At 56.3% G+C, this 26,549-nt stretch overlaps 1 protein-coding gene across 2 annotated transcripts; it reads right to left on the bottom strand.

The window, feature by feature from the left end:
• Positions 1-1,972: 1,972 nt before the first annotated feature.
• LOC104485712 (Krueppel-like factor 5) lies at positions 1,973-26,137 on the bottom strand. Of its 2 annotated transcripts, XR_015259718.1 has the most exons (6): positions 25,939-26,137; positions 14,515-14,562; positions 10,779-11,682; positions 8,324-8,383; positions 4,116-5,070; positions 1,973-3,837 (listed from the first exon to the last, which is right to left on the bottom strand). XR_015259718.1 is itself a non-coding variant. In XM_086756493.1 (5 exons), exons 1-5 carry the CDS (start codon positions 26,101-26,103, stop codon positions 4,892-4,894), a joined length of 1,356 nt encoding a protein of 451 aa, XP_086612619.1. In that variant the 5' UTR covers positions 26,104-26,137; the 3' UTR covers positions 1,973-4,891. The 2 variants fall into 2 exon arrangements, 1 of the variants encoding a protein (XP_086612619.1); XM_086756493.1 differs by having other exon boundaries at positions 1,973-5,070.
• Between the last annotated feature and the right edge of the window lie 412 nt (positions 26,138-26,549).

Genomic DNA, 26,549 nt, shown 5'->3' on the forward strand with positions numbered 1-26,549 from the left:
TGCCGCTTGCCATGGGAATGTGTTTAGCAAAGATGAACACCGTCCCGGCTCCGTCTATACCAACCATACCTCAAAAACGAGTTGCCATGAATATGCGCAGAGCAGGGGATGGCATCAGAGGAGGGCTGTTGTACCCACCAGTCTGTGATGGGTCATCCCCTTGACACCATCCCCTCCTCCTCCTCACTTCTGATTATTTGCAGTTAGATAGAACTGGAAAGGCAAAACTGAGGCTGTTCAGAAGATGAAGGTAGCAAACGACTCCGGGTTTCTTCTCCCCTTCACCAGCCGTGCAGCAAAGGAGCAGTTCCCAGTGTGGGTTTCTCCCCCAGCATCCCCTGCCCATGGGCTGTACTGGTTTGCTGCAGCCCCCATCACCACGCGAGAGCCACGGCCGCATCCTTCCCAGGCGCTCCCTCCAGCTCGGCACAGGCCATCTCCAGCTGCAGGGAAGAGACAGCAGGAGAAGGTGTAGCTGGAGGTCCCTGCCCCGCTAATCTTAATTAGATCTCAGGCTCTGAGTTATTTTTCAAGTGATGGTGAAATCTGGAAACAAGCGAGGGAGGAGGAAGACGCGGAAAGTAAAACAGTGCGCTGCGTGGGGACCGTCAACAGGGACGGAAAGCCACAGGAGGAGGGTGTAAAACAGCTCGGCTGAGCGTCGTAATGAAGTTTGGAACCTAAAAGGGGATTTTTTGGGGGTGAAAGGCCCCAGACGGGGATTTTTTGACCACCGCGCCCCCAGCCGCCACTTCCTCGTGCCCCGTCGCCCCGTCTCTGCCCGCTTCCCCGCCCTGGGGAAGGAGAAGGCGGCCGCTCCGCTCCTCACTCGCCCTGCGGACGCCCCCTTCTCCCCTCCCAGGGCAAAAAAAAAAGGGGAGCACATGGCAAAGGTGGATGGGATTTTAAAAAAAAAAAAAAACACGTCCTGCCTTTCTTTTTTCTTCGCACGGCGTTGCCACGTTGGTTGGAGAAAGGGCTCGCCGCTCCTCCAACGCACCACCACCAGCCTCGCCTGGTGCTCCAGGTCCACGCCGCGCACAGGTCCTTCCCCGGCTCGGATCCCTGCTTTCCTAATCCAACCTGATGAAAAAGGTTGTTGTTTTTTTTTTTTTTTTCTCTTTTGTTCTCTTCAACCTGTAAAATCAACATATGCACAGGCAGCAGCAGCTGAAGGCAAAACGAGCATCAGCCCTAGGAGAGAAGAAACAACAGACCACGGCTCCACGAGATAAAATTTTATTACAAAAAAATGAGATAGATTAATAATTGTAGGGGGGCTTCAGGGGGAGAGGGGTTGTGTAACAAACAAAAAGCATCACCGGAAAAATAAACCTTCCACCCAAGTTTTCCAGGTCCCAATTTTTTTTTTTTCTTTCACATTGTGTTCATCTCAGTCAGTGAACGATCACGGTCAATCCACACAAAGCGATACAGTGCTCTTTTTTTTTTTTTTTTTTGTTTCCTCCTATTTACAGCGATATTTCTTCCCCTGCCCCCCCCCCCCCCCCCCCGCTATGATACAGGCACGGCCGGGCTGCCGTTTGTTCTGCGCCAAGCAGGGGCTTGCACAGCCCCCCGCGCTGGCAACCCCTCTCCCACGTCCCCGTCAACCCGGGGTCCCAGGGGACGGGGATGGGGGGACTGGGACGCAGGGACCGTCCTTGGCCCCAGCTTTGTCGGCTCCGAGCCGTCCCTCCCGGCGCAGAGGTGGCCCTGGCCACCAAGAGCCACAGCGACGTGAGGCTAGAGGCTGCCCACTTCTGTACGCACAAAAATAGAGAAATAACAGCTGAGGCTGTGGGTTTCCTTCAGATTCTTTCTTCTTTTTTTTTTTTTTTCCCCCCACAAAAACGCTGCCTTCGCAGTCAGAACTTTGCGTATTCTGCATGGCGCTGCTTGGGAAGCAGCACTGCGTTGGGGTCATTTTTTTTGTTAAGCCACTTCTTCCTCTGCCTTCCTTATCAAATAAAAAAAAAAATATATATATATACACACACACAGAGCAACATTGTCTATGTGAGGCTGAGCAGATACATTTTTTTTTCTGTAGTGAAAAAGAAAAAAATCAAGATCGTCCAGAAAATTATTTAAAATTCTGCTAAGATTTAGATTTAAAGCTGCCTGTTGGTTGGTTTGGCTTTGTACTGGCTTTCAGCAAACAGGTTTTTTTGGCCCCCACAGCAGAGCAGGGGAAGGAGAGAGGGAAATGGTGGGGGCAGGGGGGGGCTGAAGAAGTTTCCTTCTCCAAAAAAAAAGGGAGGGGGCAATGAGAACCCTCTGAGAGGTCTGCGGGTGAGGGCTAACCCCACCACCAGCCCGGTGGCACGCGCGGCGGCTGGGTCAGCCCTTGGCTCACACATTTTGGAGGTTCAACCACAAAAGATGAACCCAAAAAAAAAAAAAATTAAAAAAAAAAACAAACAAAAACATCTTCCCGCATAGGGGTTGCGGTCACAGCCGTGGGGCCTGCTGTCTCCCGGGGGGGCCACGGTTCTGCCGGCTCGTCATGGCAAGGCTCACCCACCAAGGAGCTGAGCGGGCACCAGCGGAGACGGGTGGAGCCCAGCAGGTCCCAGCACGGCCCCGTTGGGTCCCCAGCAGCCCCAGCCTGAGCTTCCTGGAGACACCAGCAGGGACCGGCTGAGGCATCTCCACGCTACCCTGACATTCCTTTGGCATGAGCTCAACCCGCCCGTGCTGGCAGATGCACGTGCTCCTACACCCTGCACCACCGCCGTCCTCCGAGGGGTTTTTCCATCACGAGAGACCTTCCCTGGGATTCTCCAGACCCATCGCGAAGCAGAAGCAAGAGGGCTTCAGGCCATGCACCACTCCTCCCCCCTATTTTCTGAGGGGAGATGATACTGCACGCCCTACTCACTCATATGGCTCGACCCAACCTCCAAGGTGAGGTGGAAAAAAGGAGGAGGCCAGGTCACAGTGGTGGCATTGGCAAGGTCCTGCTCTGTGCCATGAGGAGGAGCCAGGTCCCGCAGGCAACAAGGTAGGTGGAAAACAAGCCCATACCCAACATCAACATGGTCAGCAGAAGCTGATTTATGAGCCAGATTCTCCAATCCTTCCTTGAGCACTCAAGAAGGCGCTGTCATCAAACCCTCCAGCCACACAAAGACTCTCGTGACGGGGTCGGGAAAGCCCTTCCCACACACCTTTGGGGAAAGTCACCCAAACCATCTCCCAGGAACTCGCTGGCCTGGCTTCACCCCTCCATTCCCACCCTCCCTGGTGGCACAGAGAAAGGAGGAGGTTTTTGGCCGAAGAGCTGCACAAATGTCTCGCTGCAACGCTCAACCACCACCCCGGGCATGTCCTCCATCCCAAATCCTACGCCACACCGTGCACACCCACCCCAAATCCTTCCTGCCCTCCTCTCCAGCCACGTGCGCCGCGTCGCTTTTATCCGTCCAAGGCAAAAGTCTTGGACAGGCTGCAGGTTTTGGTTAACGTGCAGTTGGGCGACAGCAAAGAGGGATGGCCTTCAAATTTCCACCACCTGAAGATGCCGCGGTTCAGCGTGGCCGCTCAGATCACACCACGGACGCGCATCAGCCTGCACGTTACTTCCATTTGTTCAAGGAAAAAGAGGAGGACAGGGCGGGGGAAATCAATATTCTGCTCACCGTGCCGGGCCCATTATTTGTTCCTGATTTATTTATTACCTGCACGGCTGCTGTTTAAACTGGCACGGCCTGGTTCTTCTTCTGGCCGAGTCTAACCCCCGGTAGACTTTGAAGAACGGCTGATGTGCCCCACGCGTCACGGCACCCCGCGGAAGAGGAGGGACGGTGCCTTAGGGAACCCAGGGCGGTGAACCTGTGAGGTAGGTAATGTGATCACAATCTGAACAGCAGGATTTATTGGAATTTGTTTCAAAGCAGCTTTTTTTTTTTTTTTCCTTTTCTATCTGAACGTGATGAAACGGCCACAGCAGAAGACCGGTGCGATTGGCAATGACGGGTTCCTTGTGCGCGCATTCAAGGCACGAGCAGAGCCTGCCCAGTGCTTCTTGGAGAAAGGCACAGCGTATGCTGGGAAAACAGAGCTTTACAGGCTTTTTTTTTTGCAGTCCCCAGGGTGGCTTCGAGACCCACCTGGTCCTCCCAGAGATGCCTGAAGTCAAAATTCATCTTGGAAGCAGAAATGCTAAGGACACAACCAAAAAAAACCAGCCAAGCAGGGCAAATATTCACAGGCCCAAGTGAGCTGGCTGCCAGGAAACCACAGGATGCAGATGGTGGCTCTTGCCGTCTGCCTTTGTGCTGTCCCTTGTTGGAAGGCACGTCGGGGCCATATGTCACAGGCCCTTTCTTCTTTCAACCCCCAGAGACTGGGCTTGTCAACCCAACCAGCCCCGGGCACGTGCTCCTGCTCTCGCACGTCGGAGAACATCTCCACGTCCACACCATGGGGCAGTCCAAGAGTATTCCACCGCCCGTTTGAAGGGACACCTCTCTCTCACGCACAGCCAGGCTACCGACACAACCCTCGTGGTGTTCACCACCCTGAAAAGGCTAAAAAAAAACCCGGAGAGCGTGAGACGCGAAGGACAGCTGCTCCTGAGTGACAAATAAATAGCAGGCTCGCTGGAAGAAAGTGCTTTGGAATCCAAAGTCCATCGCCCCAGTGCCGCCAGGAGCCTCGTCATAAGCTCAGTCTGCAATTATAACTCTTTTTTTTTTTTTTATGAGATTTCCTTTAAAAACCAGAAACGGTTGGGGACAGGGCGTGCAGAGGGGCCTTGCCCAGCACCCCTGCCCTGCAGTTGATCACAGCACGGGTTTGTTCCTACATATGGGACAAGGAGAGGCTCCTCAGAAAGGAAAAGAGTTTCAGCTGTTCTCGGAGAAGCGGCGAAGGCGGGCAGCTCCTAATTCTGGTGCCGCTTCATGTGGAGAGCCAGATGGTCGGAGCGGGAGAAGCAGCGGCCACAGGCTAGGCACTTGAAGGGTTTGGCGCCCGTGTGCTTCCGATAGTGCCGGGTCAGCTCGTCGGAGCGGGCGAAGCGCCAGTCGCAGCCCTCCCACGTGCATTTGTAGGGCTTCTCACCTGCGGGGAAGAGCCACAGGTCAGCCGACATGGACACGGGTCTGCCCGGCCTCCCAAACACCCGCCCCGTCCTCTCAGAGATGCCCGTCCTCCCTCGGGAGGCCCCGGAGCGGAACAGGGCTCGTGGCCGCGCGGACACTGGGCGCGAGCGGGGTTCGTCGCTCTACGCGGACCATCGCCAGCAAGGGACCGCAGACGGTTGAGCTGCAGTGACCGGGTCCTGTCTGCGTGCTCCCCCCTGCTTTGCTTTCTAGGCTCGGCTTCTCGCGCTGCTCAAGATCCTGTTGGATTCTGGAGCATTTCTGGCTTAAAAAAAAAAACCTGAGGTTTGTTTTTTTCTTTTTTTTTTTAACAAAAGTGTTGCTGCTCATACAGGTGCAGGGGGCATCAGGAGGAAGAAGGGGGCGATACCATATAAATTTTCCTCAAAACCCAAAGCCCGGCATCTTCTAAACCACCATCTAACGCTCTCCGCCCCAACGCTCAGCCCTGTGGCAGCTCTCTGCGCAGAAAACACCCTGTTTCCTTCAGAGCCTTCGGGTGACGTAATGCCCCCGCCCTCTCTCCCCCTCCTCCTGCCCATCCACACCTATCCCCAAACTGAAATAAATTAAAATTGTGCAACTTCTCAGCCAGCTGGGAACCGGACTGGAAAAGCCCGTGCTCGCTTCCAAGGCGCTGCGTGCCCAGGGTTGCGGAGCCGGCGCCCCATCCGCAGCCCACTCGGCGCAGGGGTGTGGCGCTCTCAAATATTAGCCCTGGCTCTCAACAGCCTGAACAAGCAGGCAGAGTTCAGGGAATGCGCTGACTTTCCCGACCTCAAATATTTACCGTTGCACTGGCCAATTGCCGCATGCACCACCGCGCCGGGCACGCACGTACGCGCGCAGCATGCGTGCACAGGCATGTGTGTCGCGCTCTGACATGTTTCCCCGGCGAACGGCCGTTCCTCCCCACGGAAATCCTAGGCGAGCAGTGGATTTGGCCAGGAAACTGAAAACACACAGCAAGATCCACGGCATCGGATAAAATACAGAAGCGCAGACACGCAAAGCTGGAGGAGACAGGGCACCGACACCGCATCCCGCTCCCCAAAAAGCCCCCGGGCTCTGCGCGGCGGGGAGGAGAGCGGCGTTATTTTTTTTATGGCTTGGGTAAATAGAGAATTTAAAGTCGGTGTTTTACGGCACGCTGGGGGATGGCGGGGTTGGCGTTAGCACGCTAAGGCAAAAGGCAGGATCCGCGCTGCGCGGCCGCAGACGTTGTCCCAGCCGGGTCGCCTGGCTGGGTCAGCCCTCCCAAGGCCCCGCAGTTTCAAACAATAACAGGTTGATCTCCGGGGTAGAAACAAAACGCTTTCCATTGTCCCGCCAGCTGGCTCCATCTCCCAGGACAGCACGGCAGGGCAAGCTCAAACAAAGGACCCAGGCTGGCATTCCCAGCCCGCGGGAGGTGGGTGAGCAGCCACCGGGTTATATATTTAATCTCACAATGGCACCCAGGAAATGAATGGTGGCTCCAGGAGACGAATACAGCCCAGCCCATAGCAACGGGCAAACCGCAAGAAAAGATCTTCCAGATCCTGTACTTCTCAGCCCGGCTCCCATCAGGCCAGGAATGGAGAGAAAGGGCGCCGTTAACCCTTCCAGCGACGGAGCCGACGCGGCACCGAGCGGACTGAGCCAGCAGGAGATGCTGAGGCCCCAAAACCAAAACACAAGGCTTCAAAAATTGGATGAAGACACCCTGAGCCTGCCTGCGTATCGCTCTCCATTTTGGATGCCCTTCTTTTTACCCGCCCCACAACACCACCGGTTTTCTTGACTACTCAGGACACGTCCTCCTTCACCTCTCTGCCCTTCCCTCTTACAGCAAGAGAAGCGGGAGGAGAGAAACGCGCTTGGATTTCCAGCCCTGTCACTGGGAAACCTGGAAAAATGACTGCATTTTCCTGGGTTCAAAAACAGCCCAAGTTTGCCGGGATACATCTTCCTATCGCGACTTGTAAGGACGCTGCATGTGTCCCATGGGTTGCATCTCCGGGTCCCGATGGACCTGTCCTCTGAATGGAATTTGAAAAAAAAAATATTTATTTTTAAAGCCAGACCCTCAGCGTAGCCCTGAACACAGATGGCTGTTGTGACAAATGCTTATCAGCACCCGGCTCTCGGAGCCGGGACAACGTCCTTCCTGTTCCTTTCTTCCACCCCTTCCGTGTTGTTCTCCAGCCCGCTCCTGCCCAGCCCCTGCCAAAAAGATATTGTACCTCACGCACAAAGAGAAATTCTTTGCTGGCTTGTTGGAAGGACTGATAAGGCAAAAACAGAACGGAGCCAAGCGCGAGAACCGATTCCCAGCCCCGGGATGGGTTTTGTTCGTTGTTAATAAAAAAGAAAAGTGAACTCTGGGCCAGCTTAATTGCTTTCAATAAAGATCAGCCCTTCTATAAAAGAGATTTATGAGGGCACTGATGGTTCCTGGACTAGCTGGGGATCTGATAAAGTTTCAGCTATAATAAATGCCTTCATGGGAAGCCCTGTGCTTGAATGCACAAGTGCCGCTGAGCTGAGCTTACCCCCGGGAAGCCGGTCACGGTGGGAGCTCCTCTGTGCTGGTGACCCTGCGGACACCGGCAAGGGCAGCCCAGGGCGCCTTTACCCTCCGGAATGACGGGACAGTCCTTCTGTGCTGTTATTTGGAGCCCTTCCGTACGCGTGTTCGGCCGCTCTAGTGATGCGCCACTGGCGAGTACTAAGGGGACAAGCACCGGGCGCGAGTGGGCTGTGTGGTTGGTACACCAGGAGATACCAGGGGTTCCTTCTGGAAACCATTTGACGCAAGAGAGACAGCCCTTGTCTCCTCAGAGGTGATAAATATGCACCACAGGCCCTCACGCTGTCTTTCTGTAGGCTAAGCAGGAGCAGACCTGGCTAGGATTTGGGAGATCTCAGGGTGATAGAGGCTTGCGGGGGGACCTCCTCCTCCCAATTCCTCCACCTGAGAGCCTCCAAGAGTTCTCCTGAATTCCCGACCATCCCTCCAGAAGGCCAGCAAGCGCACATAGCAGCGTACAGTCACCTCATAGTGCAACCGTTGGACTTTTCCATAACGTTAACATCGACAGACGTAACCGGGCTCCTTACCCCTGTCACCACCCCAGGTTAAGGCAATCAGCGCTAACATCGCCGCCGTTGGCAGGCGCGGTACGAGGCGCGTGGGCTGGCTGGGTTTCCTGGTGACGCGGTGCTCTTACCTGTGTGAGTCCTCTGATGCGCCTTCAGGTGTGAGCTCTTGGTGTAAACCTTCGAGCAACCTGCAAAAACAGAAGAGACACAACTTGCCCGTGAGAAAGGGGCCTCGCTCGAGCAAATCCAGAATATTTGTGTTTGAGGTTGGGGACCGAGCACTGTCCCCACTCCGGATGACAGCATGCAAATCAGCCTGGCTGTTCCTGGTTTGTCCCAGCGATAACTACAGAGCGTTTGTTCTCCAGGACACACAGACCTTTACAACACCCCGTCATCTTTTTGCCACACAATCCTGACACCCGTGAGCACTAAGTCAGGCATAGACTTTCAAATCCCCCCTCTTCCTCAACCAAGCCTTCAAGGAAAGATGGAAACATCAAATTCATCACCCATTAGCAGCTGGCTCTGTGCTGCCATTTGTCTTCCTGGATTCCAGATGAAACTGCTATCCCTACGGCAAGGCTGGAGGGAGGATGTATTTTGTAATAGTCCCAGCCCCAGCAGATGCGGTGAAAATTTTCCAGGAAGCAGGAAACACCAGGTAGGCTGTGGAGCCACAGCTTGGCTGCAGGATCCGAAAAAGCCAGCAGGAAGTTTTTTCAGAAGATCGACAAGAACAGGTTTAATCTAAGGACGGCTCTTAACAGACACACGGCGACTTTGGGAGAAGTTTCACCAACAGGCGACTCAAAACGCGTCATTGCTCGTTCCTCATTTCAGTGGGGTGAAGATTAGGAAAGCCTCTCACGCTGCCTTTATGCCCTGCTCCGTTGTGTTTGGACAAGTATATTAAAATATGAATTTGAATTGTTATGATGGGCATTTTTCGTTCCAGCGTTTCCAGCCAGCCTGGAGAAGCCTCTTGCATGAGACCAGCCCTGGGTCCGGTCCCACTCAGGAGATGCAGGAGCAGCTAGCTGCCTTTCCCCACCCCGTGGCGGGGGCAAGGAGGGCTGGTGACCCCGTTCAATTTTACTTCGGAAGCCTCAGAGGTCCCTCATACTCAAGGCAAAGATGAGCATACATGAAACCAAGGACCAACCACCTTGGGAAATGAAGCTGGCCAAGCACCCAGAGCAGCTCCCAAATCCAGAGGGAGCAACGCGGAGAAGCCGGAGAAGGGCACGGCCAAGTTTCGTTTTCCGCTGGGACCATCACCTGGAAACTTGGGCCAGGGCTTTGCAAACAGGTCTCCCCTGTTCCCCCAGCCACAGGCGTGAATTCGGCGTGCCTCCCGCTGCCTCCTCACTCAGACAACTTCAGCGAGACCTGCTGCCCCTGCCATCAGCCCTGACTGGTTTCACCTCCAGCTGAACCCCAGCCTGAAGGATTAGAAGAAGCTCTCTGCACGTACGCACTATCAAGCCACCCAGTGTTTATTCAGCGCAGGTTGGGGTTGGGTTTGTTGGTTTGTTTTTTTTTTTCAGCCTTCCTATGCAGGCCAAAACCCTGCGGAACAGAGGCGAGCTTTGCCTTGGCAGTGCGTCCCACGGGGTGAGACGCTTGCTCCGAGCAGTTCTGACAGGAGCGGAGGGGTCTGTCCCAGAGCAGCGGCCCGCTCACACCCTTAACCTGTCGCCCACCTTGACCGGCAGAAGGTAGAAAATTCAGCACAAGAACACGGGTGCAGCTTCTGGCTCAGAAAGCCCCCATTCTGCAGGTTGCCAGAAGATGGGAAGGTGTAAGTGTGGAAAGATCTCTCTGAACACGTCCTACTCTCATATCCTTCCTTGGGTCACTGCTGGAGACAGGATCTGGGCTGGACAGGCTCTGGGCTGACCTACCACAGCCACTCTTGTGCCACGGAAGGAGCCCATAGATCTTGCAGGAGGCAGTTCGGAGATGACTTTCCTCGATTCACACAGGGACCAGCTTCAGCTCATTACCTGGAGATGCCTTTCCACACCATCCTGATGCAGGACATGAAGCCACCAAAGGATATGATGCAGAGATGTTCAGCTCTTTGCCTCTTTGGAAGAAAAGAATTGGGGCTACAGAGAGAGAGGGGAAAGGTTGCCTACGGAAACCACTTGAAGGTTTGCCACCCGTTGTGGGAAGGTGGGAAAAAGGAAAGGTCAGTGAGAAAGCCAGCGTGGTGTCAACTGCGGAGAGCGTGTGGCTGCTCAGGGTTGGGCAAGACCAGAGCGAAATGGGCAGCAGGTTGCCAGGAGCATCCCCGTGCCTTGCAGTAGCTCCCTGCCTCCCAGAGCGCAAAGAGGAAAGGGAAGGGGAGACAAAAGACATTATCTAGCACGGACAGGATTGACCGCTTCTACTACCCCCTCGGTGGTGGTAGGAACCCCAGTTCCCTGGGGCTCTCCACCCAGCTCCATAGCTCCCTTCATCATGCAGGATTTTGGATAAACCCCTGCAGAGGCGGCCCCCCAGACTCAGTGTGCCAAGAAGAGATTTCCATCCCCCCACCAAAGCCAAGCCGGTACATCAGCCACAAGTAATTACCTGGGTAATCGCAGTGATGGATCCTCCTTTTCTCCAGCTCAGGGTTGTTGCGTCTGTTGTATTTGGGGGGCTGCATGGCAACGTGCCCTTGGGAGAGGGTCCCAAGGCCATTGGGGACTGGGGGGACCTGGGATGACTGGACCAACTTCAGTCCAAACGTGGCTTCATAGGACGGTGGGGGAGAGATGGTGTTGATGAGCTCGGGTTGGTTTTCTGGGCTGCCAGGCTGTGAGTTGGGAGGCGAAGGGGGCAGGTTGACCCCCGGAACGGCGTAGAACTGCCCCGAGATGTTGAAGTTTCCCTGCGCCTGGGAGACGTGTGGGTACTGCTTCACTGGCCCTCCTGGATGGACAGGTCTGTGGACCACACTGGACATGGCGTTACCCGTGGACATGGTGACACCACTGAGACTGTTGATGGCTGTGGTGCTGTTGGAGGAGGACGTCAGGGTGGTAATGTCAGCGCTGCCGTTGCCCAGAGGCATCTGGTAAAGATGGGATGGCTGCGGGTTGGCAGATAAGGGGATCTCAGAGGGCATCTCCTGCTTGATGAAGATGTTGTTCACTGCCACGGACTGGGGCATGCTGAAGACACTGGTGAAGTCGGGCAGGGTCTGCGTGGAGCCGGAGGCAGAAGAGCAGGGCTGGGCGAAGCTGGTGCCGGGCTCTGTTTTGATCTGTGGGAATGGCGTCATGGGTTTGGGCGGCCGGTAAAGTCCAGTGCGCAGGTGTGTCGTGTCTGGCAGGATCACATTGATGTTCACGCTGTACGGTGTAGAAGTGGGCTTCTCTGTGGAGAAGAACTCGTCCACCACCGAGGCGCTCTCCCGGCGGTACTTCTTGTCTGGAAGCATTGGGATGGGTGGCACCTCGTTTGAAAGGTACTTATCCATTTCAGACCGTGCCTACGGCAAAAAAAACCACCCAGACATGAGAACTTGTGAGGGGTGACCTTGACACATCGGTGGTGGGAGTCCACCATTCAACAAGTACTTGAGCTAGCAGGAAATGGAGACAGCAGCAAGAACGGCCCAGGGCTCGCAGGCTGCGGTGATTTACAGCGTCTGACTCAGCCAGGAGTGAATCACTGTCCTCTGTCCCACTTGCCTCCTACCTATCTGCACTGGTAACAAAGGGTAAGTGAGGCAGAGGATGCAGTCAGGAGAGAAACACGGCCTGGTAAAGAAGAGCCAAGCTGTAGGCACAAAGCTTTGGTCACACAAAGAAGAGAATTTAACGCTAGGAATGGGGTGAAATCAGAAGCTCTGCTCCAGTCAGCCTCACGCTTCGGGCACGTTGGGTCTGCAGCCCACCTTAGACACACCGACTCTGCTCTCCCCTAAACCCAGCAGCCTGCGATGGATTGCGTTTCATTCTAGGACAACATCTTTATTAATTAACTGAGAATATTCCAGGACAGTATCTTTACCTAATTGAGAATAATTTGGGTTACAGCCCTAGATCTAAGTGGTGTGGCCACTAATTCAGTGGACTGTGAGCCCAAAGCAGAAGCTGCCAGGCATGCTATTCCTGTCTCGTCTTGGTTGGGTGACTCAGCCCTCACCCAACCTTGGGTTCAGCTCCAGTTTTATGGAGCTGTTTTTACAAGTCTGGGTCCTCCACGCTAACAGGACCTCTGGCTCAGACAACCACCGCTCACCAGGTTTCTTCCCCTCCCTGTTCACCTCTGATGCGGCGTCCCGCTGGATCCCGGCCCAACGACTCAGCAACCTGATGGAGCAATCCGCTAGGAAATTCATCCCCCGGCATTGGATGACTCAAGTTCTGCTCTTTGTGGTTTGAGATACCAGCGCTCAGGCTCTTCTACGAAGCTCCAGCCTTTAATTATGTGGTTATCCGTGTGTCGAGCTCCTTACAAAGCCCTCGTAGGCTCATTCATATGTAGAGGAGCTGGCAGCACCACCAGCTTTCCCTGGCAGAGCCCGGAGCACACTTCGGGAGAGCGAGCTGATCGTGCCCCACGCCCTGCACGCTTGAGCCGAGGGTTTTACGGCTCTGAACTCCGTCGCCGGAGTGCAACGGGCCAAAGTCATCCCTGCTGCAACTTCATCGCTCTTAACAAAGCTGGACGGCACCCAAGAGGTTTCCTCACTCTTTCCAGCGAAACCCGCGCTTCCAGCTAATTCAGAGAGCCTTTGCACCTCTGCAAGCCATCCTGGCAATGCATGGGTAAGCTGGCTCCCACCCAAATGCGGGTACGTGCCGCAAATCCACCCTCTTCGACACAGCCGTAGCCCGGAGCAGCTGGCCTTGGAAGCGCTACGCCGGGACTGTGCTTGCTACGCTGGCATGCGTATGCGCTGTGCTGTAAATCCTGTCCGTCGTCATCGAACGTGCGGGCCCTGAAATGTCCCTGCTATCATCGAAGGAAGCTACGTGTTGGCACTACGAGCTCAGTTTGTGTCGCATCCTCACCCAACCGCCTCAGCATCATCCACCCCACGCTCCGGCGAGGAGACCCTGGCTCAGGCCTTCCCCAACGCTAGGGCATCGGCAGGAGGCAGGGAGGACAATCCCAGACCCTCAACCGCGTCCTGGCAGACTGGTCCAACACCCCGATCCGTGGTGTCCACCTCGGTTTCCTGCCTGCAGGAGAACCACGACAAAGCTTTGGAGCTGAACCCCTGTGCTCCCAGCGCTGCAATCCTTGGGAGTCTCTTGCGTTCTCTGGGCAGCACCGGAGGCCAGGAATGCCGTACATACCTGAGCCATGAGCCGCCCCACTCACCAGGAGCTGGGGGCAGGGAGAAGGTGTTGGATGCCTTTTATTTCTACCCTTCCCTTATCTCTGGCATTTAACTTTCTCACCTTCGGTTCCCAAGGGAAGGTCTCCCCGCCACACCTCCAGTGGGTCCTCGTGGCGGGCAGCCAGGCGGGTAAATGAAATGACGAAAGGCATGGAGGCCCGAATTTCAGATCCTAAACCTGCATTCGCAGCCAGTGCCCCTGTCCTGCGGTGTCTCCCAGCCTCCTCCTCTCTCATCACCACCCCTACCTGCAGAGCAAAGCCTTCCTCCTGTCTTCCCATTCCAGCCTGGAAAACCCAGCCTCAGGGCGACGAGGAAAAAGGGGCGTTAGGGTGGAAAGGAGACCAGTCCTGTCCATAGCCGGGCAGGACTGGGACGGTGGGGTCCCGCTCCACTGGCACCCAGAACGCTGATGGTGTCACAGGTCCCACACCCCCCCCCAGGGCCGCAGCGTCTTTCCAAGAGGGAGAGAGGGGCACTTTGCTTTGTTTGTTGTGTAGGAACACCTAGCAACCCTAGCCCGCTCCGGCACTGCTGCGCTGGGTGCTGACACCTCACACCAAGCTGTTTCCCTAAGCACCTCCCAGCTGGTGCTCCATCCAAAACCCGCGCCCATGCTCCATCCAAAACCCGCGCCCATGCTCCATCCAAAACCAGCTCCCATGCTCCATCCAAAACCTGCTCCCATGCTCCATCCAAAACCTGCTCCCATGCTCCATCCAAAACCTGCGCCCATGCTCCATCCAAAACCTGCGCCCGTGCTCCATCCAAAACCAGCTCCTCAGCCCACGGACAGCACGAGTCGGGTGACCAAGAGGGAGCAGAGGTGCCCCCATGTCCTCGCCAGCCCATCTGGGGCTGGGCAGGGCTTTGGGGAGTCCCAGCTCGGTCTCTGAGGGGTTCTAGCAGGACCTCTTGCCAACCGGGGGGCAGGAGGATGTGGAGGGAGGAAGGAGGAAAGCACCTCACCTCGAGAATGAGCGGCGGCATCCGCTGTTCCATCCTCATAGGGTGCAGCTGTGGGGCAGAGAGGGTTGGGTTAGTGGGGCGGCCACCCCCCCGCAGGCCTCCCCAACCACCCCTGGCCATGCAGGCCCTCACCCTCCCAAATTCCCAGCCCCTCACAGCCCCCAGGGCCTCAATCTGCCCATCCTGTCAGCGGGCAGGTCCTGGCCACCATCACCAGAGCCTCCTCCCACCCAGCACCCCGCAGATGCGGGCAGGAGCCATGTTTGCCCCAGGCATGCACCCCAATTGCCCCAGCCTGGCGGAGGGGACGTCCTCAGCCCCCCTGCCCTGCGGCCGTGGCACAGGGGAGGCCACCCATCTCCCACAGGCTCCCAAATCCAGGCAGAAACAGGGACAGGGTCTCTGGTTTTACGCCTTAATCCTCGCCGAGAGGCAGAGCGGGATCTGCCGCAGCGTTTGTAGCTTGCCCAAAGCTCGGTGAATCTGGGCGGCAGCTCAGCCTGGCCGCGGGGCTTGGTGAACTCCAGGCTTCTCAGAGGGGAAGAAAAGAGGAGTACGGAGCTTTGCAGAGGAGGCTTTGAGGCATGGCGCAAAGACCTTCAGAGATTTCCAGCCCAGTCAAACCAGTAAGTTCTCCCAGTTCCCATGGGGCTCCCATCTACAAAGGCTACCTTAGGGGAGGTGGAAACGTTCATGCTGTGTCCTGGGAACGGGCTGGAAACCTGAGCAGGCATGAAGGGCTGAGCCCACAACACTCGCTCACGTTATGCACGATTGTGGTAAACAGAACACAGAGCCGCATGGCCTTGAGAGGACAAGTACCAAACGGGTTGGGGATGCTGAGACCTGGAGACCCACTGGTCTCCTTGTGGTCTTCATGCCTGAAAGCATGAGGAGATGCTTAAACATGAAATCTCCAGGTCAGAGCTACAAGGGTTTTGGAGTTGAAAGCTGTGTCACATCACCCCCATCAGCTGGAAGAAAAACAGCTTCAGAAACACCTGCGAACTTCAGCCAAGCTCCTCTGCAGGTAAAGCTTGAGCCTGCAAGGGGTGGTCCAGCAGCTGGATCCCTCACTTTGGGGTCGGCCACACCAGGAGACCACCAAAACCCCCCGCTCCACGAGCCGTCTGCGGTCGAGATCTGCCATGGTAAGCAGCACAAACGCGAAGGAAAAGATTGAGGGCCAAGCGGGGCCCCCCAGGAGGAAAGCCCATAGGTGGGGGTCTCTGCGGCCTCCTTGGCCAGCCCAAGGGGGTCCTGGTGGCAGGCTGCAGCCTTGCCTTGGGCGGCTCTTCGAGAGCAGCTGGGGACACTGCCGTGGGCTCACCCACCACAGCAATGATGTGGAACAATCAGCCCATCCCTTCCTCCTTGTCTGCCAGCCACAGGCGGGGAATTAACCATTTTCTTGCCTTTTTGGAGAAGGACTGGACTTACCACACAGCCAGGGAGCTCAGTTCATCTCCATACCGCAAGAGAGACACCCCACCATGGCTTGATGGAGAAAGCCTCCAGGGCCTTCTAGCTGAAGAGCCACCAGGTCTTTAGGGGGTTCAGCGGCCCGCTTTCCCCTACGCTCGTTAGCAATGCCACCATTGCAATCATCGGAGGCGAGGACAAGACATAAGGTCTGGAGATGGGCACCACCAACCGCATCCACCAGGGCTCCAGCGATCATAAAGGGAGTTACAGGTCAGCAGCCCAGGCAAAAAGTGAGCAAAGGAGAAATACGGGCAACATAGACACCAACAAACCTCCTGCCAGCGTAGAGGTGTCCAAACCAGCGTCTTTGGTTTGGCCAGGAAGGGAAAGCCAATAAGAACAGCCTTTCATCCAATAAAAGCACCGAACTCCTGTGGTATTTTCCCCTCAAAGTCATGGTATCCATTTCTGACCACAGAGGAGGGTCTTCTCAACCCATCAGAGACAAGAAAGCCAAAAAAAAACCCAAGCAGAAAAAGGAAAGGGGGTAGAACAAGCGCTTTGCCCACTCCTGGGACCTGGCGACCGAAATTCCTTGGAGGGCGAGATAACCTCAGCAGCCGGTGAAAGAGCTGTCTGCTGTGAAGCACCCAGCAGTGCAAAACCAGTGCAAGCCCAGCCCTGCAAGCCAGTCACCCGATGAAGAGCGCAGACCATGAAACCCTGCTTCCCCCAGCTCTACCCCCGAGTGGATTCTCCTGTGGCTAAGAGGCACCGACACAAGTCTTCCCCCCCTCTACCATCCGCCAATTTCCACAAATCCTGCAGGAACCTCCTGCCTTGGAGACCTCTGTCCTGCTTCCAGATATCGTCAAAGGCAGGGCGAGGCGTTATCAGGACATCGATCAAGACACGCAGAGTCCAAGACAAACATTTCTCGGGAGGACGCAGACAAAAAAAAAATGGCGCTTGGGCCAACCGTGCTGTCTTGCCAGCAATTAACCACGAGCATCGTTAGGAGAGCCACTGCGGGCTGTGGAGGCAGGAGGCGGGCCATGTCTTTCCCATGATTAAACGCTTTCTAATCTGAAGTTGATAAATAACAAACGGCCATAGAAACATCAGATGTTGTCACCACACGGGCAGCAGCAGAGAACAAGGAGAGAAATCAATGTTTGCTAAACAGGCAACGAGCTCGTAAAGTTGGCACAGGGAGCGGCCGGGGGGGAAAGGGCTCGGCGGGGTGGGGAGCCGAGGAGTTTCTTCAGTACTTTGCAGCTTCCAGCGCTGTGCTAGCCCCCTCCTGGCCACAGCCCCCCCCATTCCAAGCCCCCATCCCAGCTGGGTCTGAGGTTCTCGCAGCCATCCCCACCCGCAACACTGTCCTGATCACCGATGCAATGAGGATTTTGGAGAGGGGTGCAAGCAAAACGCCAGCTTCACCCATGCAGGTCAGCCATCAGCACCACCCTGTGACTTTGGGGGTCTGAGGGCAAGGAGAGCCCCTCCATGGGGTGAGGGACCCTTCCCAAGCATGGGCATGCGTGGGACAACGGTTGCACCTGTGTCCCGGCTCTGGGATTACGCAGCACAGGCGCTTTCTCACACCCGCACCTGCACGAAACTCCAGCCTCCAAGGGAATCAGCAAACAATGGGGGGACAATCATCAATCAGAGCCCTGGCACGTACCTGGCAGTGCCCCTTGAGAGGCACACGTTATAAATAGCTGTATTTATATACAGATTTGGTTCAATATCAGCATTTATTGTCTCCTAGTTAAATATTGACCTGGGTAAATATTTGTTTCTCTGATCATTTGGTTTTGATATTGACCTCGATCGACGTTATTTTCTGTTTGTTCCTCAAGTCTTCTGGAACTCTCTGCAAAATGGGATTAGCAAAGAAACCCCCGGGACTCTTCCTTTCAAGTACACACGGGGCCAAATGTTGAGCGGCTGTAGATAAAAAAACACCATTGCCGGCAGCAGAGGCCAACTCTGTGCTTCTGTAGGTGGGCGCTGGGCTGCAGAAGGCCTCCTCCGCTTGCTCCATCTCAAAGAGCTTTAGGAGCAACTCCAAGAAACCTGTGCTGCCCTCAAAAATTCAGCTGTGTCTGCATTGCATGTGGTGGGTCAAGATTCATCTTCACCAGCTTTGGCCACTTGGAAAGCGGGCTTCCAAGCAAGTGCTCTCTGGAGTCCATCAAGATGTTCTACCCCACCAGCTCTCCATCTTGAATCTGTCACACCTTCTTTCCACCCACAAGAGCAGCTCCTAGGGCAGGACAAACACGCAGCCTTTCTCCAGGTTTCTGCCAGGAGCTCACGGATGGTCCTGGAACCGAGCCGTGCTGCTCTAGAAGGTTATTCCACTACTCTTTTTGAACTACCCAAGGTAATTATCACCTCTCCAAACCAAGGAATTTCCTAGAGGCCAAGAGTCACCGTGAGGGCAGATGTGGGCAGCTGGGAGGTTGGCCGGCCTCTGGAGGCAGTGGCGTTTCCAGCAGACTTGCTGACTCTGTTTGCTATTCCTTTCCTCTGACAACTGATAAAGACTCACTCAAAGGCAATCTGCCTGGGCTATTTATCACAGAAATCACGCCTCTGCAGTCAGCAATCCCAAAGGCCGCAGAAACCGGGAAAAACACCCTCATCCAACTCCAAGGTCAAGCGCCTGGAAGGGAAGCAGTTTGAAGCAGCCAGGCTCCAGCGGGCTTCAGGAGAGCGAGAGGAAACCTTTCCAAAAATAAAGCCATAAATAGACCGAAAAATAACTAGCAGGGTAGACCTTGGAGAAAGCTCTGGCCCAGCTGCACCATCTCTAGGCCTTAGCGGACACAGCGGCCATCAAGCCCATCTGGCCTTAGGCAGGTCTAGACTGGGGTGGTGGGGTGTCTCAGGTTGACATTAGAGTAGCCCCACACTGGTTTCCCTTTTTGTGGGGCAACCTCGGCACTGGACGGAGCCCAAAGGCAGGTGGGAAAGCAGGGACAGCCCTCTTGCTCCAAAGAGCAAACAGCTGGTGCAGCTGTTTGGATGGTTTTCTGGCAAGACGAAACACTCTAATGTTATTTCAACTCCTGGAAGATCAGGAGGCTTGGAGCTACTTCAGCCACAGCCAGAACACGCAGGAACTCAAGCGTTCCCCTGGTTTATGCTCGCGTACAATCAAGAGTTGAATTTGGATGGCCATTGAAACAAAAAAAAAGTTCACTCAACAGCCAACTCTATCACCATGCAGCCCCTCCTGGTACCACCAACTAGAAGCAGACCCAACCGCAGCTCCATTTCGCCTTCTCGGATGCAGCCTCTGCTCCAGCGCATCCTCTCCACTGAATCTGAGACGATGGAGGCTCTCAGATGTCACCATTCCCTGGGATGACCTGGACAAATTTATCCTCCTCTTTCTAGCTATTGCATGGCCATAGGACACTGGGCTTGTCCTTCAGCCTTCCAGCTCCCCTCTGGTTACACTTCCATGCCGCCGGTCCTGAACCGAGTGTAACCGAGGCCGTCAGAGCTCACAAGGAGCTTCCCCAGAGAGGTTATGGGTGGGATTCATTCCGCCTCACTCAAACCATCTGAATGCTCAACACTCATTGCCTCTCCTCCACCAGAAGAAAAGCAGCACATTCCCAGGGCAGGGTCTGACAAAGGCAGAGTGAGTCATCCGCTGCTTGCTGGGGCTTGCGAAGTCCTCCTGGCATTCAGCAAGCGAGAACACAGGCCAAAAAGCCAGTTCTTCCCAGTACAACGCGCAAGGCAGACCCAGTACCCTACGCGCATCTGGGAAAAACAAGGTCAGGTTTCACGTGCGGACGGCAAATCCCACAGTGCTTGTGGCCCTCAACTTCCTCGCCAAACCAGTTAGCAAAACAAAACAAACCAAACCCTAAGGCAGGTGAAAACACTGTGTTTGAGCGAGCAGCTCTTTGCGCCAACTTCTTCCTTCCGAGCTTGCACGGCACCTAAAGCACAAGGCCAAGAAGATACCACCAGAATCAGGGACCGAGGGGGATGTCGGAGCAGGTCCGCCTGCTGCAGCCCCTTCTGCCATGTGTGCTACCCTAGGTATTTCCTAGGAGATGCTGCTAGGAGAGTCCTTCTGTTGGCCTGAGAGTGGAAAGCCTCAAGGAGTTTCCTCGAGGTCAGCTTAAACCCTCTCCTTCCACATTTTCCCCATTTTGGAGCCTGGGGTTTCCCAGCCCCCGGGAAACGCGAGGGCTGTGATGCTCATCGCGTCGCAGAGGTGACATCCAACAGGCAAGCCAAGGCAGTGATGTTGAGCTCTCCCAAAAGCACGGCGCAGAACCACAAAACCACCAAATAGCGAAAGCAGCTCAGAACGAAACGTGATGTTCTAAAACAACGGCATTTTGGATGATCAGATGCAAAGGGGAGGTGCCCCAATTTTTCCATTCAATTTAACAAACTCGGGTCATTTCCACATTTTGAAGAACACCGTCAAACCTTCTATTCATGGCGAGAAGGATTTTCGTTTGAATACGTTCAGCCACCCCTAGGTTCAGCTCCCCAAACGATCCTTGAGGAGCAGCAAAACGGAAAACGATAATGTTCTACAGGCAGCACTGAAGCGATGGGCTGGTGAGCAGCTACCCCCAGATCTCTGCCCTCTCCAGGATGGGTTCAGAGTCATGAAACGAGTCGCCTTAGATGTGATAACGGATGGACAATATGCTTCCCTCCTGCAAGTGATAAGTGCCTGTGTTTTCGGACCAGCTACACTGGGACGAAGTTCTTGCCGTTCTCTTCTCCTGCTTGCACTGGAAATACTACAAAGAGCAAGGTCAATTACATACATTTTAATACTCGCAAAGCCTGTCCTTGGTGGAAACTTGAAGGTCCTCATCGCATTAAAAAAAAATTAAAAAATAATAATTTTCAAAGGATTCTCCGAGCGTTTCTGAATGCAATGAAAGATTCTTTGTTTGAGTTTCAACCTGAGCTTGGACGGGGCTAAACCTCTTTGATGTGGTAAACAGCCCATGGGGCTTTTTTTTTTTTTTTTTGGAGAGTTTTCATGCTAGCTCAAGTTCTGAGAACATCTGAATTGTAAACACTAGTCATCCAATCCCCAAACACCAACCGTACCCTGTGACTCATGCAATTCACCAATGGAGCACAAGAAAAGCAAATATTCTAATCAAGGGGCTCAGCTAACAAGACGCTTGTAAGTGTGATTATTTGCAGTGGATGGGTTAGATAAAAGAACTCACTGGACCAGGGAAGGAGAACAAAATAGCGTAGGTAGCTGACCAAACAGGTTTGAGAGGGGAAAATTCACAGTTGATGATGCACCGGCCAGAAACGCGCTGCCCTAGACCTTTCGTGAGTAATTTCAGACGGCAGCGTTTGCTTCCCAGAGCCCGCTCGGGAAGAGCGATAAAGGGAAATCCGTTGCGTTTGCTACAGAGTCGGAGTCCCCTGCTTATTTCCTCCCTGAAATACCTGCCTTTGTAGCGTTCAAAAAAAAAAAAAAAAAAAGAAAGAAAGAAAAACTGACCCAACAACATGCTTTTCTAGCTAATTTGCAACCTTTTCCACGTCGGCAAGCGGAGAACAGGAGAAGGAGCAGCACACCATAACCCGTTCCTGTCCCAGCGCTGTCCCCTTCTCTCGCTCCCCGCCTTGCCGAGCCAAACTTCCCCCCAGCAGAACAATCGGCCTTTGTACCGCCCAGACAAAGCCATTGTGCGCCAACGAGCTCAAAGTTCGGCCAAGCCGCTTCATCCTACACCTCGTCCACTTCCAGCGGCGCTTGCCTGCCCGGACGGGGAAGTCTGGGGGGTTTGGGGGATTAGGGAAAATAAAAACAACAAACGCGGTGGCTGAGAGCCCCCACATTTCCCGGTGTTTAGCTCACCGGTAACACCGGTTTCGTGCAAGGCCTGCTGAGCAGGAGCAAGCTCCCCGCTGAGGTTGGACCTGCTCCCACAAGAGGATCTGATCTGCAGTGAGACCACCAAGCCCCCGACGCAGGGCTGCGGTGGGCAGGCATCCTGCCTGGTGACCCTCCCTGAGGGTCTTCCTGCAGGAGCAGAGGGACAAATCCATCCTTTCTGGGAACACTAGCTTAATTTCCCTTAGCCCTGCAGACAGAAAAGCCCACCAGACTCACAAATCCGCGGGCTGGTCCTGAAAGCATCAGGCTCCAACTGATCCCAACACAGCCCGAAAGGATCCCTCCCTCCAGAGACCCCTCCAGCCAGAGGCCACGCGGGGCTCAGCCCCCACCAGCTGCCAACCCCCCCATCTCTGCTTGCGCTGAGACGGGATCGAGGGAGTTTCGCACACTGCTACGGAATGCTTGGACGTTTTTGAACCCTTTTGCAAAGCCAGAAGGATCCCAGAGGGCAGAACATCCCAAGAGGGATGCTCCTTCCTGCCCCCGACGCAAACCACATCTGTCTGGGTAAGGCCCATCACCCTGCTTCCAACACGGCTGTGCGAGATGCCGGACCACTGCGGAGCAGGAAAGCCCATGGCTGGTCCAGGAGAGAGCCACCGTCTCGTCATCACCCCAGCACAGCCGCGGTTACGATGACGATGTGGCCGAAGGGGCTCAGACCCGTGAGATGCAGGACACGGAGCGGGACCGAAACAGCTCCTGCATCATCCAGAAAGCTGGGGCATACCCGAAAATGCTTGGCCCAGCTTCTCCTGTGATGCCAGAAGCAAAATCCCTGGCAGAATAAAGTCAGAGGAACACCACAGCACCTACGTTTGCTCCGTTGAAAGGGTCTGACAACCCCGACAGCCAAACCCAACTGTGGGCCACCCCTTCCACCTCCCCAGCACCTCGTGCTCCTCACAACTGCAGGAAAGCCCGTGAGGAGCCAGCTCCACGCTTTGGGCAGGGAGCAGGGGAAGTGCCACCACCTTCCCGACCACGCTGGCAACCTTCCCTCTGGAAACAGCTCCAGGATGGTGGAAACCCGGGTCTGTTCTCACCATCTCGCTCTCCGTCACCCCAGCTGTCTGCCCAGGGACAGCTCGTGCAAGAGAGCGGGGATGGGGCTCGCACCACCGAGGACCATGCTTGCACCCAAGGGAGACCACAGCGTAACGTCACAGGTGGCTCCAGGAGGGTCAGGAGGGACGGGGTGGCTTAGAGGACTTGGCCATGGGTTGGCTCACCTACCAGGAGGTCAAGCCCAGCCCAGAGGGACACGGTCATGTGTCTGACAAACAGCAGATGATCCCAGGGGGGATCCCCAGCCCCCGGTAACACCAAGGTGCCCGGGAACTGCTGTGGCTCGTCAGACCTGGAGAGTAGAGGTGGGAGCAGCAGTCGAGCCCCGCTGCCTCCCCCCACCAGGCCCCTTGCTCATCGGGGGTACCCGACAGCCACGCGAAGGGAACGTCTCCTCTTCTGAAACCCTTCCCTGGGCATGCCTTGCTTCTGCTTTCATTTATTTTTCTTTTTAACTTTCCTTCAAGCATCAGCCGCTGGAGATTCAAAGGGGAAAAATCTGTTTCTGGCTGCTCTGCCTCGAATCCGAAAGGAAAAGCGCTTTTCTCTCACAAGCCCTTTTCTCTGCTCTTTTCTCCTTTTGTTTGTTTCTTTAATTTGGGGCAGGGCGCTTGGAAAGGCAGAGAAAGAGAGGAAAAAAATAAAAAAAAGAAAAAGCGAAGCGTAAACTCCACAAAGGATCTGTTTCCACCTGACTCAATCGAATAAAATTCTCAACAGCAAACAGCTCCCACCTTCCCCTCCTGTTTGCAAAGCGATTTGTGGAGGTGGGGGAGAGCCGCGCAACCGGCGAGATAACGAGCGTAGCCGGGGGTTTGCTCCTTTCCTCGCGGAGGCGGGAGAGCCGGAGCAGCGGGCAGTGCCCTGGCCGGTCACAGCCTTTTCCGTAACTCTTGTCAAACGGCTCCGATTCACACCCTCCCGGAGCAAAGGGCTTCCCGGACGTGTGGCCATCCGGCTCCGGCACCCTCCAGCTACGGCAGCTTCCTCAGCATCTCCTCCGCAACGACCGCAGCCTTCGGCGTTCGTTAAAGGGGGCCGACGCGTGGGAAAACTCCTCCGGGCAGACGTGGGGTCCAGCGCCGGGCTGTCGGGGCTTTGCCACCCGCAACGCTTCGCCCGGGGTGGGTTTGTAACGAAACCCTGCCGCGGCCGAGCGGGCGACACGCGGAGCGTGGGTGCTCAGCTCCAGCCCCCCCAGCTTTCCAAACCTCCCTCCCAGGGACCCCGTTGGCCGTAAAGGGACGCAGGGTGGTCTTACGGCAAAGGGATGGCAGCTCTGATCGGCCACCCCCACAGCCCACCCTCGGAGCACACCAGCAGTGGGGGGGCATTGCCCCAGGGACAAACTGGGATGAGAAACCCCTCTTCCCTTTGAGGAGCAGCCAGGATGGGATCGTTTCCAGCCACGGGTGGGCTCCGTGTCCCCACATTGATGATGAGAGGTGGCCTGGGGTTGGCCACAGCCAGGAGGCACCACTGCCCGTCCACCCTCCGAGGCCATGGCCAAGGTGTGGGGCAAGCAGCAGCCCCTCTGCCTAATCCCACCCAAAGGTGCAGAGGGGGAGAGGAACCAAATGTCACCCTTCCCCGAGACCCAACAGGGAGCTGCCGCCCTCTCCCACCGGAGACGGGCCCCACAGATAACCCGCACCGTCCTGAAGAGCCACCGCCCAACCCTCCGACTTCGGGTAACCCACCCAAACGTGGTGCCGAGGGTCCGGGGCTGTGGCAGCCCTGGGGTCACGGGGGGAGGCACCGAGCCGGGACCACCGCAGGGGAAGGAGGAGGGTGCTGCGTGGCCCGCTCCCCCCCAGTTCTGACCCCCATATCCATGACCCCCACTCGTGGCTGCTGCGGATGCCGGATCGCCACGGCAATGGAGACGCTGCCTTCATCTCCCCACCTTCCTCTGAAGGACGGAGCCCCCAAACCGGCCCGTGGGGTGTCAGTGCCACCGGGAGAGGGGCGGCGGAGACACAGCCCCCACGCTGACCCATAGCCGCCCGCCATGGGGGGTGCCCTCCCAGGGGTCCCCAGAGGAACGGCGGCCAGGACGAGGGGGTGCCCGCAGGGCAGCCGTGGGGCGAGGGGCCGGAGCCGCCCTCCCGCCCCAATCAAAATGGCGCTGGGGACACGGGGCGTGGGGTTAATCATTAGCCACTGTCGCTGGCGGGCACCCCGCGCCCCAGCTCGCCCCACTCCTCCCAGGGGGGAAAAGAGGCCGAAGCGGCGGCAGCGGGGTGGGGGCAGGCCCAGCTCGCTCGTTGCCCACCAGGAAGGGCGGCTGAAGGCTCTTCGTGGTGGGACAAGGAGTCCATCACCCAAAACACGGGCAAGGAGCCTTGCCCCTCTGCCTGAGACGGCTCAAACACGCTCCTGCCATGGCCCGGGACGGGGTGGGCATGCAAGAGGGGCGAGCGCGCAGCAAAGCCCCGAAGGCGCTTATCCGGGTCTTTATCTCCAGCGCACGGGGGGGACGCCGATGGGGAATTTCAAGGAGCATTCCTTCCCCGCCGTGGCAGCAGAAAAGAATAAGTATAGTGAAATAAAATAGAAAATAACCTCCCATTTCGCCCCCATCACGCACAGACACGGTGTTCCCGTGGCCCAGCGAGCCCCTCGGCACCCCCTCACCTGCCGGCACCGGGGGAAAGGGACCGAGCCCCGGCGGGGGGGAGCGACCAAAACCCAGGATCTCCTCCAAAACGGGCAACAGGGCGTTTCGAAGAAAGGCAGGAGAAAAAAAAAAAAAAAAAAAATGAAACCCAACACGCCCAGGAGAAAATCCGGCAGAGGGGGAAGCACGAGCGTACAAAGCGACAGAGGTGTTTTTGCAAAGAGCGGAAAAACAAAGCAGAATTCAGCCAAAATCCACGCTGGGCGTTCGCGGCCTCCGGGCACCTGAGCGGGCGAAGCTGGCCCCTTCCCGCTGCCCCACGGCCAACCGCCCCGCGGCAGAGCCAAACCGCCCCGCGGCAAAGCGCCGGCCCGCGCCTTACCTGCGCCAGGTCGGGCGGGTTCTCCAGGGGCCGGGCGGGGGGTTTGATGTCCTCAAAGACGGGGGCATCTTCGGCGGGTTCCCCCGACATGGTGACGGGCTTCAGCGGCGTAAACGCCGAGGCGTCCTCGGGGAGCGGGGTGCACAGCACCAGCCCGCTGCTCATTCCTCCCGCGCCCTTCGCGCCCGCTCCCTTGTTTAGAAAGAATATTAAAAAATGGAAATAAAGGAAAAAAAAAAAGGGGGGGGGAATAGAAAGGGAGAAAAAAAAAAAAAAAACGTGAAGGCAGAGGCGAGCCGGAGCGAGTCGCTAATCCCGGGAGGCCAGGTGCCGGGTCGCGGGAAGGCTTTACCTGGCTGCGGGAGGAGGAACGCCAACCTGGAAGCGGCGGCGAGGCTGTGTCAAACCAATCAGGCTCCCGCCGCCGGCCCCGCCGGCAGCTCCTGCGGGCCACCGCTGGATAAAAGGCCGGCGGGACGGAGCGGGCGGCCGGGAGCCTCGCCGCAGGCCACGCTCCGCCACCGCGCCCCGGCGGCGTCGCCGGCAGGGACTGGGGCCCACCAGTGCCGCCATGACCCTGCGCCCCGCTCCGGGCCGAAACAACCCGCAGC

This window comes from Chlamydotis macqueenii, chromosome 11, assembly GCF_036417535.1.
Source record: "Chlamydotis macqueenii isolate bChlMac1 chromosome 11, bChlMac1.mat, whole genome shotgun sequence".
Classification (NCBI taxonomy): domain Eukaryota; kingdom Metazoa; phylum Chordata; class Aves; order Otidiformes; family Otididae; genus Chlamydotis; species Chlamydotis macqueenii.

Excerpts from the sequence above, each read along its gene's own strand:
- LOC104485712 (XM_086756493.1), bottom strand. The coding sequence starts at position 26,103 with ATGAGCAGCGGGCTGGTGCTGTGCACCCCGCTCCCCGAGGACGCCTCG. Across the intron at positions 14,563-25,938 it reads ACCCGCCCGACCTGGCGCAG|CTGCACCCTATGAGGATGGA; the intron begins GTAAGGCGCGGG and ends TCTGCCCCACAG. Across the intron at positions 11,683-14,514 it reads TGCCGCCGCTCATTCTCGAG|GCACGGTCTGAAATGGATAA; the intron begins GTGAGGTGCTTT and ends TTTTTGCCGTAG.